Consider the following 13881-nt stretch of genomic DNA (forward strand, 5'->3'; position numbering starts at 1 on the left):
GCTTGTTTTTTATAACCTCTGTCTCCCTGTATAGTTGATCCTTTGCTTCCTGGATTTGTTTGCGTAATTCGTTGTCGAAGTGATCTTTCACTGTCTGATTTTGCTGTTTAATGTCTTCCTTGATACTCCAGATCATCTGAAGCATGTATATCCTGAATTCTTTATCTGACATTCCATCTGCTGCAGCTGTTACCTCTTCTAAAGTTGCGTTGACCTGCATTGCTTGTGGTCCTTTCTTTCCTTGTCTTTTCATACTGCTTGCGTATCTTTCCTGCAGGTGCGGGCGGCGGCTCTGCTCTCTCCTTATTCCAGTTGGGGTGTCGTGGCTACCACGCCGGCAGGTCACTGGGCCTGTTCTGGGAGCTGGCGGCGGCTCTGTTCTGCCCCTACTCCAATTGGGGTGACGAGTGTACCACGCCGGCAGGCCACCGGGCCTGATCCGCCGGTCGGTTGCAGGTTTTCCTACCCTGCAGTCGCGGGTGGCAGCTCTACTCTGCCCCTACTCTAAATGGGGTGACGTGTCTGTCGTACCGGCAGGCCACTGGGCCTGTCCCGCTGGTCGGTCGCAGATCTGCCCACCTTTCGGGCACGGGTGGAGGCTCTGCTCTGCCCCTACTCCAATTGGGGTGTCGTGACTACCCCGCCTGCAGGACGCTGGGCCTGTTCCTGGCACGGGAGGCGACTCTGCTCTGTCACTACTCCAATTAGGGTGGTGTTTGTACCACGCCGGCAGGCTCCTGGGCCTGATCCGTCGGTCTGTTGTAGGTCTGCCTACCTTAGAGACGTGGGCGGCGGATCTGCCCTGCCTCTCCTACCACGCCTGCGGACCCCTGGGCCTGATCTGCAGGTTGATCACTGGTCTGCTCACCCTGCGGGCACGGGTGGCAGTTCCGCTCCACCCCCACTCCAATTGGGGTCACGTGACCACCACACCGGCAGGGCCTGATCCGGGCGTGGGAAAAGGATCTGCTCTGCCCCTACTCCAGTTGGGGTGACGTGTGTACCACACTGGCAGGCCACTGGGCCTGACCCACCAAGCTGTCACAGGTCTGTTTACCTTGCAAGCGCGAAGGGCGGCTCTGCCCTGCCCCTCCTACCACGCCCATGTACCACTGGGTCGCGGGTCTGCCCACCTGGCGGGTGTGGGTGGCAGCTCCACTCCGCCCCCTCTCCAATTGGGGTCACGCGGTCACCACGCTGGCGAGCCGCTGGGCCTGCTCCGGGGGCTGGCGGCGGCCCGGCTCCTTCCCTTTGGCTCGAGGACAAATTGAGGAGACTCGGGTGACTGAGCCTCACCCCCCTTACCAGGAGACCAACTGCTTATGTCACCGCTGGTATTGATGAAGATCTCTCCTCCACCGCTTTCTGCTGACATCAGATCTCTGCCATGTTGGTATCCTATGCGAATGGCAGCATTTCGTTCCCCTTGCCGGGCAACCCAAGCAACGGGTGAGTCCTGACCGGCCCTCAGCAGGACCCAGACCGAGACGCAGTTTCCGCGGGCTCCTAGCCCCGGTCCAGGGAAGTTCCGGGAGCCGGAACTCTGCCGCTCCGTGCTCGGTGTAAGCTCCTATAAGTGTAAGCTCCAAGAAGCAGCCCCCGCGGGCTCAGTTCCGGGAGCCGGAATTCGGCTGCTTAGTGCTTGGTGTATGCTCTGATAGTAGCAGGGTCCAAGTAGCAGCCTCCGCAGGCTCCGCAGACCTGAGCCAGGGCGGTTCCGGGACGGTTCTGGGAGCCGGAACTCGGCCGCTCCGTGCTTGGTGTAAGCTCCTATAAGTGTAAGCTCCAAGAAGCAGTCCCCGCGGGCTCAGTTCCGGGAGCCAGAATTCGGCTGCTTAGTGCTTGATGTTTGCTCTGATAGTAGCAGGGTCCAAGAAGCAGCCTCCGCAGGCTCCGCAGCCCTGAGCCAGGGCGGTTCCGGGACGGTTCCGGGAGCCGGAACTCGGCCGCCCTGCGCTCGGTGTTCACTCCGATAAGATCAGATTTTAAGAAGCACCCAGGCGCTGAACCCTAGCAATCTGTCTGCAAGCCGCAGGCGAATTGCAGCCTGAAATTACCTGTTCTATGGCTGAATGAGCTGCGGTCAGTCGAAAACAGGTATGGTGACGTCAGTTTACCAACATGGTGGCTGCTGGCCTCCTCTGTGGTCTGACCGGTGTGGAGAACTGAGATGGACCGCTTCCTTCCCCCATCTCGAACCCAGAATTCAGCCCTGAGTGCGGTGCTTGCGCGGCTGGCAGAAACTGCAGCACTGTAACCCTGCGTCTCTATCCCAGCGCGCGCTGCAGACTCTAGCTGCGGGGCGATTTGCTGAATAAGCAGTTTTACCCTCCGTGCGACAAACCTCTCGCGTTTGAGTCCCCGTAGCCGATCCTCGTGCGATGGAAATCCTTCCTCCAGGTTCCGGCGCACCCCACTATTGCTGGAAATTCCTAACAAGATATCCTTTAGCCGTCCTGACTTGTCATACTCCCACACAGTGAAGCAGCACACGGGGGTAATGCACTCCCCTCGCCTCCATCTTCCTTCTGCTCCTTATTAAACAATTTTTACTCTGATCTTTTTCATCCTTAAATCTTGACTACTGGATTTTAAATTATAAGAGAGTAAAATATACCTCCTCTCATATCACAGGCACTATATATATAATGCCAGATTAATTATATATTAAAATATAACATATAAAATACTAAATGTTTTAAAGAACATATTTATATAACTTTGTGAAGAGAAATGGAAAACAAAAAATATGAGATAAACCAAAACCTGAAAAATTAAATGATATTGTACTTAAAATTTTTATGTGAAAAAATTTATGAAAAAGAGTTGAAAGAGACATGAATTGTATTACAGGTCATTTTTGTTTATTTTTGACATTTAACTTGACTTGGTTCCTCCTTTGGTTGGCTTTTTCTTTATTTTAGTTCTTCCCTTTGCAGATTTTCATCATTGTTTTTAATTTCCTCCTCATGGAATATTTTTGCCTGCAATGTTCTGTAGTGCAGGCTTTCTTGCTGTAAATTCTTTTAGCTTTTTTTTTTTATCATAGAACGTTTTATTTCATCATCAAATTTGAAGCTTAATTTTGGTGGATATAAGATTCTTGGTTGGTATCCATTATCTTTTAGAACTTGGTATATGTTGTTCCAGGATCTCCTAGCTTTAAGAGTCTGAGTTGAAAAATCTGCTGAGATCCAAATTGGTCTTCCTTTATAGGTAATGTGATTTTTCTCTCTTGCAGCCTTTAAAATTCTAACCTTTTTCTGTATGCTAGGCATTTTCATTATAATGTGTCTTGTTGTAGATATGTTGTAATTTTACACATTTGGTGTCCTATAGGCCTCTTTTATTCAATTTTCCAGTTTATTCTTCATGCTTGGGAAATTTTCTGCTATTATTTCATTTAAGAAATTGTGCATTCCTTTGTTTTGAATCTCTGAACCTTCCTCTATCCCAGGAAATCTTAAATTTGGTCTTTTGATGGTATCCCATAGTTCTTGGATATTCTGTTCATGGTTTCTTACTATCTTCACTGTGAGGTCAACTGTATTTTCAAGATTGTATATTTTTTCTTCATTGTCTGAGGTCCTCATTTCCAAGTGATCTAGTCTATTGGTGATGCTATCAAGTTTTTTAATTAGCTTATTGTTTCTTTCATTTTGAGGATTTATATTTTTTTTCAGTATCTTTATCTCTTTCTTGAAGTAATCTCTTGCAACTTATATTTCTCTCTCATCTCTTTGTTGGACTGATCGAGTTTTGCCTGTATTTGCTCACTTAGGTTGTTCTTTAATTCCCAGATCATTTTAGTTATGTATATTCCAAACACCTTCTCTGATACATCATCTATGGTGCTATCTATGGATACTATTGTTGTGGTATCTTGGTTTGTTTGGGGCACTTTCCTCCCTTGTTTTTTTTATGATGTCTATGTGTCTTCCTCTCTTGATGTGTAGATCTGAGGTACGACAGCTTCTTCCCTATTGTCTTATAGTGTTCCTATAAGTTACCAATACCTCACCTTTAAGGGGGAGATCAATATTACAGCACTTAATGTACCCAATGTGCAGCCATAGATCAGTTAGCTTCTATTTTTATATTTACAGTTTTGTCACTATAATCAGAAATGATGAGTTTGGTTATCTTCTACCATATAGTCAATAGGTTTCTGTAATGGTTTACAGTTTCTAGGTAGAAGAGAGGGTGGGGCTTGGCTGAGATGTTTATGAGGTAGGATGTGAGAGAATGGAGGTATTAGATTATATGACTAATGAGAGGGTAATCATTAGTAGGAGAAACAAGAGATAGGGAACCCCATGCAAGACTCCCTGTCACCTCAGCAACAGGATAACTGTTATCACCCCTAGTAGAGATTCCTTTGGTGCAGCCAGGACCACAGGAACCTTGGTGATGTCTTACCAAGTCTTTATTGTTGTCTCTTGATAGAAGCTGCGATATCTCAGTTTTGTGGTGGTGGCAGCCTCAAGCCTATACGTACCCTGATGTTGGGCTTTGGAACCATGCTTTGGTGAATAAGGAACCACAGCACAAGGTGCCTTACTACGTATCTCTGGGCCTGGGACAGGCCTCTCCTCTGGATCTTTGGGCCTCAGTGTGGAGGTCGGGCCTTTCCTCCAGATCTGGCCGTGCTGTGACCTGCACACTTTGGTTACTGTAGTTTGAGCAGATTTTGAAATTACGAAGTGTTATGCTTCTTCTTTTTTCTTCTTCTTTCATTGTTGAGTGTCTTGCAATTCCATGTGAACATTAGAAGAATACCTCTTCTTTTTGTATAAAAATGTCTTTGGTATTTGGAAAGTGATTGAACTGACTTCATGGTTAATGTTTGGGGAGATTTACAATTCTGTATGCTGGCAAATACCAGTTATCATTAAAATGCATCACTTCCTTCAGAAGTATTTTTTAGTTTTTGTTGTGTAAGACTTTGCAGATAGTTTATAACCATTTTTATGTGGCTTTCACCTTCAGTCCCCCTCCTGGCTATTTTCCATTTTAGTTGTGCTTTTATGCATCTCACAATGTGCTGTGGTGCTCTGATGTCCCATGGATTACAGGTTTCTCCTCCACTCATTCTCATTGTTAATTCCACATAATTTTAATACTTTGAATTTCCCATTCTTCTTCCTTAAAACTATTCTTATGTAAGAATGTTTTCCCTTTTTTCTAGCAAAAAAATTGTTTTAATTTTATTTTCACAGCAGAATCTAATATCAATTAATGTTTGCCCATGGAATTGAGGAAAACAATGTATTTTTTCAATTAGATACCAGTTTGTCTTGACTCATTTTTTTTTTTTTTTTTTTTTTTTGGTGCCTGATATTGACCTCAGGGGCACTCGATTACTGAGTCATATCTCCAGCCCTATATTGTATTTTATTTAGAGACAGGGCCTCACTGAGTTGCTTAGCACCTTGCTTTTTTTGAAGGCGGCTTTGAATTTATGATCTTCCTGCCTCAGCCTGCCGAGACTCTGGGATTATAGGCATGTGCCTCAGAGCCCAGCCTTGACTCATACTTTAACTTGCATGTGAATGTTTCCACTTCTCCACAATACTTTCTATCTCTTTAGTCAATTTCCATATGAATTTGAAATTTTCTTTTCTCTTGGTCTGTCTCTTGGTTCATCTTTCTGCTAATCTTATGCTGTGTTTAATAGTATAATTTAAAAGTTTCTTATTTATAGTCAGGTGTCACTTAACATTCTGGGTGTTCTTCTTTAGGCTGCCTCATGACTGCACAGACACCACAGTGTATTTACAGAGTCCTAAAAGGAACAGCCTATTACATCCCTAGACTCTGTTGTTTCAGGGCTTCCTAGGTTACAGCCTTGCACAGCATTAGACTTTACAAGATACCAAAGGTGATCATGCAGTAGGTGTTTTTGTACAATCATTCCTACAAACACATTGCTTTTTTCTTTACTACTGATAACCATGTGTATGTAGTCCATTATTAACCAAAAATGTCTTTGACCAAAACATTGTTATGTGGTAGATGACTGTATATTATATAAACCAAAGGTCTGCTCTCTAGAACATATTGATAGGTATTACTTTTTTAAAAACTTTTTATTGTTCTTGGACAAATATTTTCTCTTGATGAAGCACCTGCAAATTCTACTTGATTTTCTTGGTGTTATCACACAGGATAAGCTTAATCCCTAGTTTCTATGTTTTGACCACTTCAATTAAATGTTGTCTACTAGGGAAGCTCTGAGATTCTTTGTTCAGAGGGTTCTTTTTCTTTTTGAGGGGTTGGGGGACTTTAATCCTTGAAGTTCTAATTTAAGAGTAGAAGAAAATAACAGGATATCTGAAGGTAAGCAAACATTCATTAAGTCCTATGTACTCTCTAAAGCACTCTGACTCAGTGTAAATGCTTAGTTTGGTATGATCCTTCCCAAATTCTTAGCTCCCCCTACCCACTAAAGTACCACTTTGTCAGTAGGCATTTTTCAGAATAGGTACTGTCAGGAGGACTAATATTAGTTCTCTTCTGCACATGAGTTAGTAGGGCTTTATTATTCCATGTATTAGACATGCACCCTAGAAAGACCTTAGGGGTGACCCAGGAGCGTGCCTTATTCCTTGGACTCCACAAGGAGAAGGGTGTTTTTGCTCTGCTGCTACATTTCTAGATAGAAAAGTAGCTATTACATTGGAATGCTTGTTTGGGAAGTGAGTGCAGATATAGAGTACAAGTTTCAAAAACCATATCAAGAAATAAATATATGGAGACCACAGAAATGTGAGAACATCTCACATGTTGAGAATAGAGCCCTCATGTTGTCAGTCTCTCCTGGTCTGCATTACATGTTTGTGGCATATTTTAGACCTTAGTGGCCTTTGAGGATGTGGCTGTGAACTTCACCCAGGAGGAGTGGGCTCTGCTTGATCTTTCCCAGAAGAATCTCCACAGAGATGTGATGCAGGAAGTACTTAGAAACCTGGCTTCTATAGGTAAGAATGACGTTTCATTACATAATGAAAGACAGAACACCTGGGAGGTATACTTTGCTCATGCATGTGGAATGTGGAAAAGGGAGTAACTGGGGAATAAATTGGGCCCAATGTTATTGCACTCAGCAGCATGAATATCATAATTCTGTCTTTTTTCTTTTTTCCATCTTTTTTATTAGTGCATGATAGTTGTCCAAATTGTAAATCTCAAAATGCATTCTAAAATCACGATGATCCATAATGACTGTTCTGGGTCTACATTTTAGGAGACAGATGGGAAGACCAAAATGTTGAAGATCAGAACACAAATCCTGGGAGAGATGTAAGGTAATTTGTACTCATAAGAGGAATCAGAGCCCTGAGGGAATTCTAGCTTTTCCTATAATTTTACAAACAAAGAAAACAAGCATGATATGAATAATGTTTATTCTTTTTTTTTTTTTTTTTACCAAAATTAACCTTAATGTAAAAGACATGTTTAGTGTTTTCAAAATAATTGACTTGTTGACTGTGCTAGCAACCTGTATTTAATAGCACTGCTTCATTAGCAGCTGTGGAGGAGCAGTTTTGCAAAGTAATTGTTACATTGACTTTCAAACAGAATACAGTGTAGACATGACAGAAAACCAGTACTTTCCCTGACATGGGTAATAGTGTAAGTCCAATGCCTGTTAATAAATGTAAGAGTATTAATGAGCCAGCCATAAACTGTGCTTGTAATTTTTATACAGAAATCATATGGTAGGCTCTGGAACAAATTTGAAAGGTGCTCAGTTTGGAAAAAAACCCTCAGTGAGATTCTATATCTTAGGGGTTTTTTTTTTGGGTACTCATGATTGAACCTCTGGGGCACTTGACAACTGAGCCACATCCCCATCCCTATTTTTGTGTTTTTATTTAGAGACAGGGTCTCACTGAGCTGCTTAGCACCTTGTTTTTTGCTGAAGCTGGATTTGAACTCGAGATCCTTCTGCCTCAGTCTCCTCAGTCACTTGGATTACAGGGGTGAACCACCGTGCCTGGCTCCAAATCTTAGTCTTAAAGGATATTTCTGGTAGAAAGTTTATGTGAAAGCAATATGTGTGGACAGATCTACATATATTATGTTTTCCTTAATAGGCATATCATATCTCACTGTGCAAACAAATCATATAAGAATGAGGAGTGTGGAGGGAAGCCATATGAAGTTAAACAGAACAGGAAATCCTTCATTTCTCTCACAAGTGTTCAAAGACAAGTGTCAGTGCATGATGTCAATGGACTTTATGGATATTTGACGTGCAGAAAAGAGTTCAATTGTTTCAGGAGTTTTGAAAAATGTGGACAATCTCATACTGGGGAGAAGATATATGGAAGTAAGCAACCTGGGGAAGACTTAACTTGTTCCAGTTCCCTTCGAAAGTATAATAGAACACATACTGGAGAGAATCCTTACCAATGTGAAAAGTGTGGGAAAGCCTTTGCTAGATCCAGTCACCTTTGTTCACATAAAAAATCTCATACTCTAAAGAAGCCCTATGAATGTAAACAATGTGGAAAAACCTTCCCCTGGCCTTCTTCCCTTCAAGTACATGAACGAACTCATACTGGAGAGAAGCCTTTTAAATGTAAACAATGTGGGAAAGCCTTTGCTAGATCCAGTCACCTTCGTGCACATGAAGAAACTCATTCTGCAGAGAAGCCCTATGAATGTAAACAGTGTGGGAAAGCCTTTGCTACATCCAGTCGCCTTCGTGCACATGAAAAAACTCATACGGTAAAGAAGCCCTATGAATGCAAAGAATGTGGAAAAGCCTTCGCTTGGCCGTCTTCCCTTCAAATACATAAACGAACTCATACTGGAGAGAAGCCTTTTAAATGTAAACAATGTGGGAAAGCGTTTGCTACATCCCGTCACCTTCCCTCACATGAAGAAACTCATACTGCAGAGAAGCCCTATGAATGTAAACAGTGTGGGAAAGCCTTTGCTGCATCCAGTCATCTTCATGCACATGAAAAAACTCATACTATTAAGAAACCCTATGAATGCAAACAATGTGGAAAAGCCTTCCGCTGGCCCTATTCCCTTCAAATACATAAACGAACGCATACTGGAGAGAAGCCCTATAAATGTAAAAAATGTGGGAAAGCCTTTGGTAGATCTAGTTACCTTCGCTCACATGAAGAAACTCATACTGTAGAGAAGCCCTATGAATGTAAACAATGTGGGAAAGCCTTTGCTACATCCAGTCACCTTCACTCACATGAAAAATATCATAGTATAAAGAAGCCCTATGAATGCAAACAATGTGGGAAAGCCTTCCCCTGGCCCTCTTCCCTTCAAATACATGAACGAACTCATACTGGAGAGAAGCCTTTTAAATGTAAACAATGTGGGAAAGCCTTTAGTTGTTCCACTTATCTTCATGTGCATGAACAGACTCACATTGGAGTGAAGCCCTATAAATGTAAATAATGTTTAAAAGCCTTCACTTCTTCCTCTTCCCTTCAAATACATAAACAAACTCATATTGGAGAGAAGCCCTATGAATGTAAACAATGTGGAAAAGCCTTCCCCTGGCCCTTTTTCCCTTCAAACGTGAACAAACTCATATAAATGTATACAAATATAAATAAATTTAAACAAAGCCTTTATTTTACCCCTATCTTCATGTGCATGAACAGATTTACATTAGAAAGAAGCCTTATGAATTAAACAACGTGGGAACACCTTCACCTGGTCCTCTCACCTTCAAATACGTAAACACTCATACTGGAGAGAAGCCCTATCAGGGTAAACAATGTGGGAAAGACTTTGCATCATCCAGTTACCTTCACTCACATGAAATAACTCATACTGTAAGGAAGCCCTATGAATGTAAACAATGTGGGAAAGACTTTGTATTAAGCTCTCAGCTTCACAAACATAAAAGAACTCATATAAGAAAGAAGCCCTATGAATGTAAACAACCTTGAAGAGGTTTGGCTATATTCAGTCAGCTTCACTCACATGAATGAACTTATATAGGAAATGAGACCTATGAATGTAAACAAAGTGAGAAAGCCTTCACTAGGTCCTCTTAACCTTCAAATACATAATTAAACTCATACTGGAGAGAAGCCCTATGAATTTAAGCAGTGTGGCAAAGCCTTCACGCAGTCCATTCCACTTCATCCACATGAACGAATTCATACAGGAAAGAATGTTATGAATGTAAACAACATGGGAAAGGCTTTGCTTCATTTGATGGCTTTTAGTCCCATGAAAAAACTGATACTGGAGAGAAGCCTCATGTATGTAAGCATTGTGGTCACACTTAGTTTTACCATTCATCTTCACATGCATGAACAGACTTACCCTGGAGAGAAGCTCTATGAAGATAAATAATGTATTAAAATTTTCATATTTTCTCCCTTTTCCTAAAATATAAGTGAACAATCTCATAGAGGAGAAAGACCCTATGACGTAAGTGTTGTGGTAACAACTTCAATAGTTTGGCTTCTTCAAATACATAAGAAAACTCATAATGGGAAAAAACATTATGAATGTATACAAGGAAAGCCTTTACTTCTTCCTGTGGGTTTTACATACATATATTTATTCTAAAGAAGAGTCATTTGAATGTAAACAGTAGGGCAAAACATTTACAAGTTGTGATTGTCTTCATGTACATGAAATAAATCATACTGGAGAGAGGCCTCTTGAATATAAACAGTGTGGTACACCCTTTGCTTATTCCAATTCAGTTTGAAAACACCAGAGAACTCATACTGCAGAGAGCCTGTATGAATGTAAACAGTCTGGAAAAGTTTAGTACTTCCACTCACCTTCAAGAACAGATGCACTTATACTGCTGAGCAAGTATAATGTAAGCAATGCCGGAAAGGTTTCACTTATTGTTATCAGCTTTAAATCATAAATTCATACTGGATAGAAGTATTATGGCTGTCAAAATGTGTGAAAGCCTTTAATTGATCTTTCTACCTTCAAATACAAGAACAAACACACTGGTGAGTGTTATGGTTTGAGTCTAATCAATATAGATTATAGATTGTAGATATAAGATATTGATAAGCAGAATAAATAAGATAAAAAAATAAGTACTATGGGATAAATAATGTTAAATTGCCCTGTAATAAGTTAGAAGTAAGCATAGAACATAAGTTCATTAGGAGTAAGCCTAAGTAATAGTAGTAAATCATGTAATTGTAAGATTTAGGATTTAAGCTACAGGAAATAAAATATAGAACAGTGTGAGGTGATAAATCAGTAGGCCAGTAGAGTTATAGATAAACAGATATAGATAAGGTTAAATCAATATAGCCATAGACAAATATAGATTGGTATAGCCATAATGACTCAATTTTTATAACTCCTCTATGAACTCTCATATAAGTTATTTTTAAGATGCTAAAAAAAAAAAATTTTGTTTTTCTGTACTTGAGCACAGGATGTAAACCCATAAATGTTCTCGAACCCAGGATGTAGTTGTCTGTTTTTGCTCCCTGCTTTCTCAGCACTTGTATCCTGCTTGCTTACAACTTGCAGATTCTGTAGGATGTGGTTTTCTTCCTTAAATACTCTGGCCATAGACAATTTGAAGCTGTTCTCCCATAGGGTTGCTTGGACTCTGTTAGGGGTCTCTGGCCAGATAATAAAGACTCTCAAATTTTCTTTAAGTTTGGACTTAGAGAGTTTTCTGAGTGATCATCCCATAACAGTGAGAAGCCCTTTGAATATAAACAAGGTAGTGAAAACTTCATATGCTGCAGTTACATTCAAAATCAAGAAGTAACTCATATTAGAATAATGCTATACTAATATAAAGAATCAGAAAAGTGGTGCAGTTCCCTAATAAGCCTTAAAGAAATGGTAATGTAGAAATGCACTTTGCATGCAAAAATTGTGGCAAATTTTTCAGTTTCCCTAGTCATCTTCAAATACATGAAAGGATTCACATGACAGAAACTCTGAACATTAAAACATGGTAAGTCAGTTTCCCCACTTGCTTTCAAAGCCATTTCACTCACAGTAGGGAGAAAACCTTCTAAATGTGTGATATTTACTTCCTATACATGAAAGGTAATGGAACAAAGAAATGTGTGTAAGTGTCCAATTTTTCCAATTCTTTTGAAGAACATAAAACAATTTGCACAGGGTGAGAAATTCTGAAAAAGAAATCGGATACAGTCTTCACATGTTCCAGTTTGATTTATGTGTCAGACTGGATTTCCACTGAATTGACAATAATAGTAGAGAAAAATCAACCTCAGGGAGGGAAGATTTATTTTGTCCATGACTGGCTGACTGCCTTGCTTTAGGCCTGAGGTGGAGCAGAACATAATGTGGAATGGTGTAGGAGGGTAGACCTACTTACCTCATGGCAGCTGCGGAGGAGGGTGAGAGTGAACCAAGCCCATCCCTAGTTGTCTTACAGGTTTGGATTATGCAGAGTGCAGCTGTGGCCTTTCTATTTTCTGTGTGTCTGCTTCCCTTGATACTGTAGTGTGCAGCCTTGATGGGGTTTATATCCTTGGTGCCTGATGGTACAGGTACTGATTGGTAAAGGAAGAGGAAACAATGGTGTTTGCTTCCAATAAAGCATGGGAGAGGCTACCCCCAGTGTTCTGAGGGCAAACTCCTTTGTCAGTGTGGGTTTCCTTGGCACTGCTGTTTGCCATCATTTCAGAAGTCGGATGAGAAAAAGTTTTGATGTCCTTGGAGAAAATGACACTGCATTGTGTACTATCCTGAACAAGAATAAATCACATTTCCTGAAGATTGACATGATGACTTCCATTGTAGGTTACTGGGCAGCAAAACTCTTTCACTTAACCACACAGAACATGAGCATTAGTGGGGATCAGATGAAGATAACCTGTGCAACCTGCAAGTTTGCATGAGTAACTATCCCCAAATTTTCAGAAGCAATTTGTGTAGAAAGAAGAGGAGACAAAGGGCTTTAGTGTAGTTCAGATGGTAGAGTGTTTTGTCTCCCATGCATGCACAAGGCCCTGGGTTCAATACCTGGCACACACACAAAAAAGTACTTATGTGTAACATGCAGTTCTAGCAACCTAATAACAACTGACCTGCTCACCAAGACCCTTGAGTACAACATGCTATGCCTCCAGCTCAACAAGTGTGCTGATCCTCTGGTATCAGGTACTGGATGGCTCTTCAGTTGGTCTTGAACCAGCCCACTTCCTCCCCACCCCCACTTTGTTGCTTATAAATCTCAAGAATACATGTAGAATGTGGACATAGAAGAATGAAAAGCAATCCCATGAGATGACAGGCCAAACTGTCTCTTGGAGAAGTGTGGGAAGGCAAAAGGTAAGAGGCGGCAGAATGGGAAGTGGAAAGAGATGGGGAGACAGCGCACTGACCATGTCCCTCCCTGACTCAGGGGCCAGTACAATGGGATGGAATCTTTAAAGGATTTGTCTTTTGAGGCAGCATCAGAGTAAATGTCCCTGTTCTTATAGGACAATTATTCTCAATAATTCTGAGGAATAATTGAGAATAATATTGGGATAGGGTATTGGAGGAAATTTTTGACAAATCTCAAATCTGGGCAGCAGGTGGAGGGATGGTGTGGACATTATTCATATATGTGAGCTGGTTTTCAATATCCTGGTGTGATCACTGAGCTCAGAGCACTGGAGAATACTATCTCAGAAGATGAGACCCACGTCCAAATCCTGAACGCTACTTGCTCAAACCATGGATTCTGGTTTGTATGCTAACTTCATTCCTGTATATTCAAAGGCAAACTACTAGTAAACAAAAATTGCATTTGGGGATGAGCAACAAGGAATTTGTTGAGGGACTAAATATGCTGTATGATCAGATGATTCATTTAATCCACATTTCAGTAATTTATTAACATGAAAAATAAATCATTAGGTTTGAAATGAG

General features: G+C 41.3%; 1 protein-coding gene across 1 annotated transcript in view; it reads left to right on the plus strand.

Moving 5' to 3' along the window:
* Nucleotides 1-12745, plus strand: part of LOC124082607 (zinc finger protein 709) — a 30815-nt gene extending 18070 nt beyond the window's left edge. Inside the window, exons 4-6 of the mRNA XM_046429110.2 lie at nucleotides 6854-6980; nucleotides 7247-7307; nucleotides 8100-12745. Coding sequence (XP_046285066.1) covers nucleotides 6854-6980; nucleotides 7247-7307; nucleotides 8100-9435 — 1524 coding nt within the window. The 3' untranslated portion in view covers nucleotides 9436-12745. The remainder of the gene's footprint in view (nucleotides 1-6853; nucleotides 6981-7246; nucleotides 7308-8099) is intronic.
* The last annotated feature ends 1136 nt before the right edge of the window (nucleotides 12746-13881 follow it).

Source organism: Marmota monax, unplaced genomic scaffold (genome assembly GCF_021218885.2).
Source record: "Marmota monax isolate L192 unplaced genomic scaffold, Marmota_monax_Labrador192_F-V1.1 WCK01_AAM20220418_F8-fsc00035, whole genome shotgun sequence".
In the NCBI taxonomy this organism is placed as follows: domain Eukaryota; kingdom Metazoa; phylum Chordata; class Mammalia; order Rodentia; family Sciuridae; genus Marmota; species Marmota monax.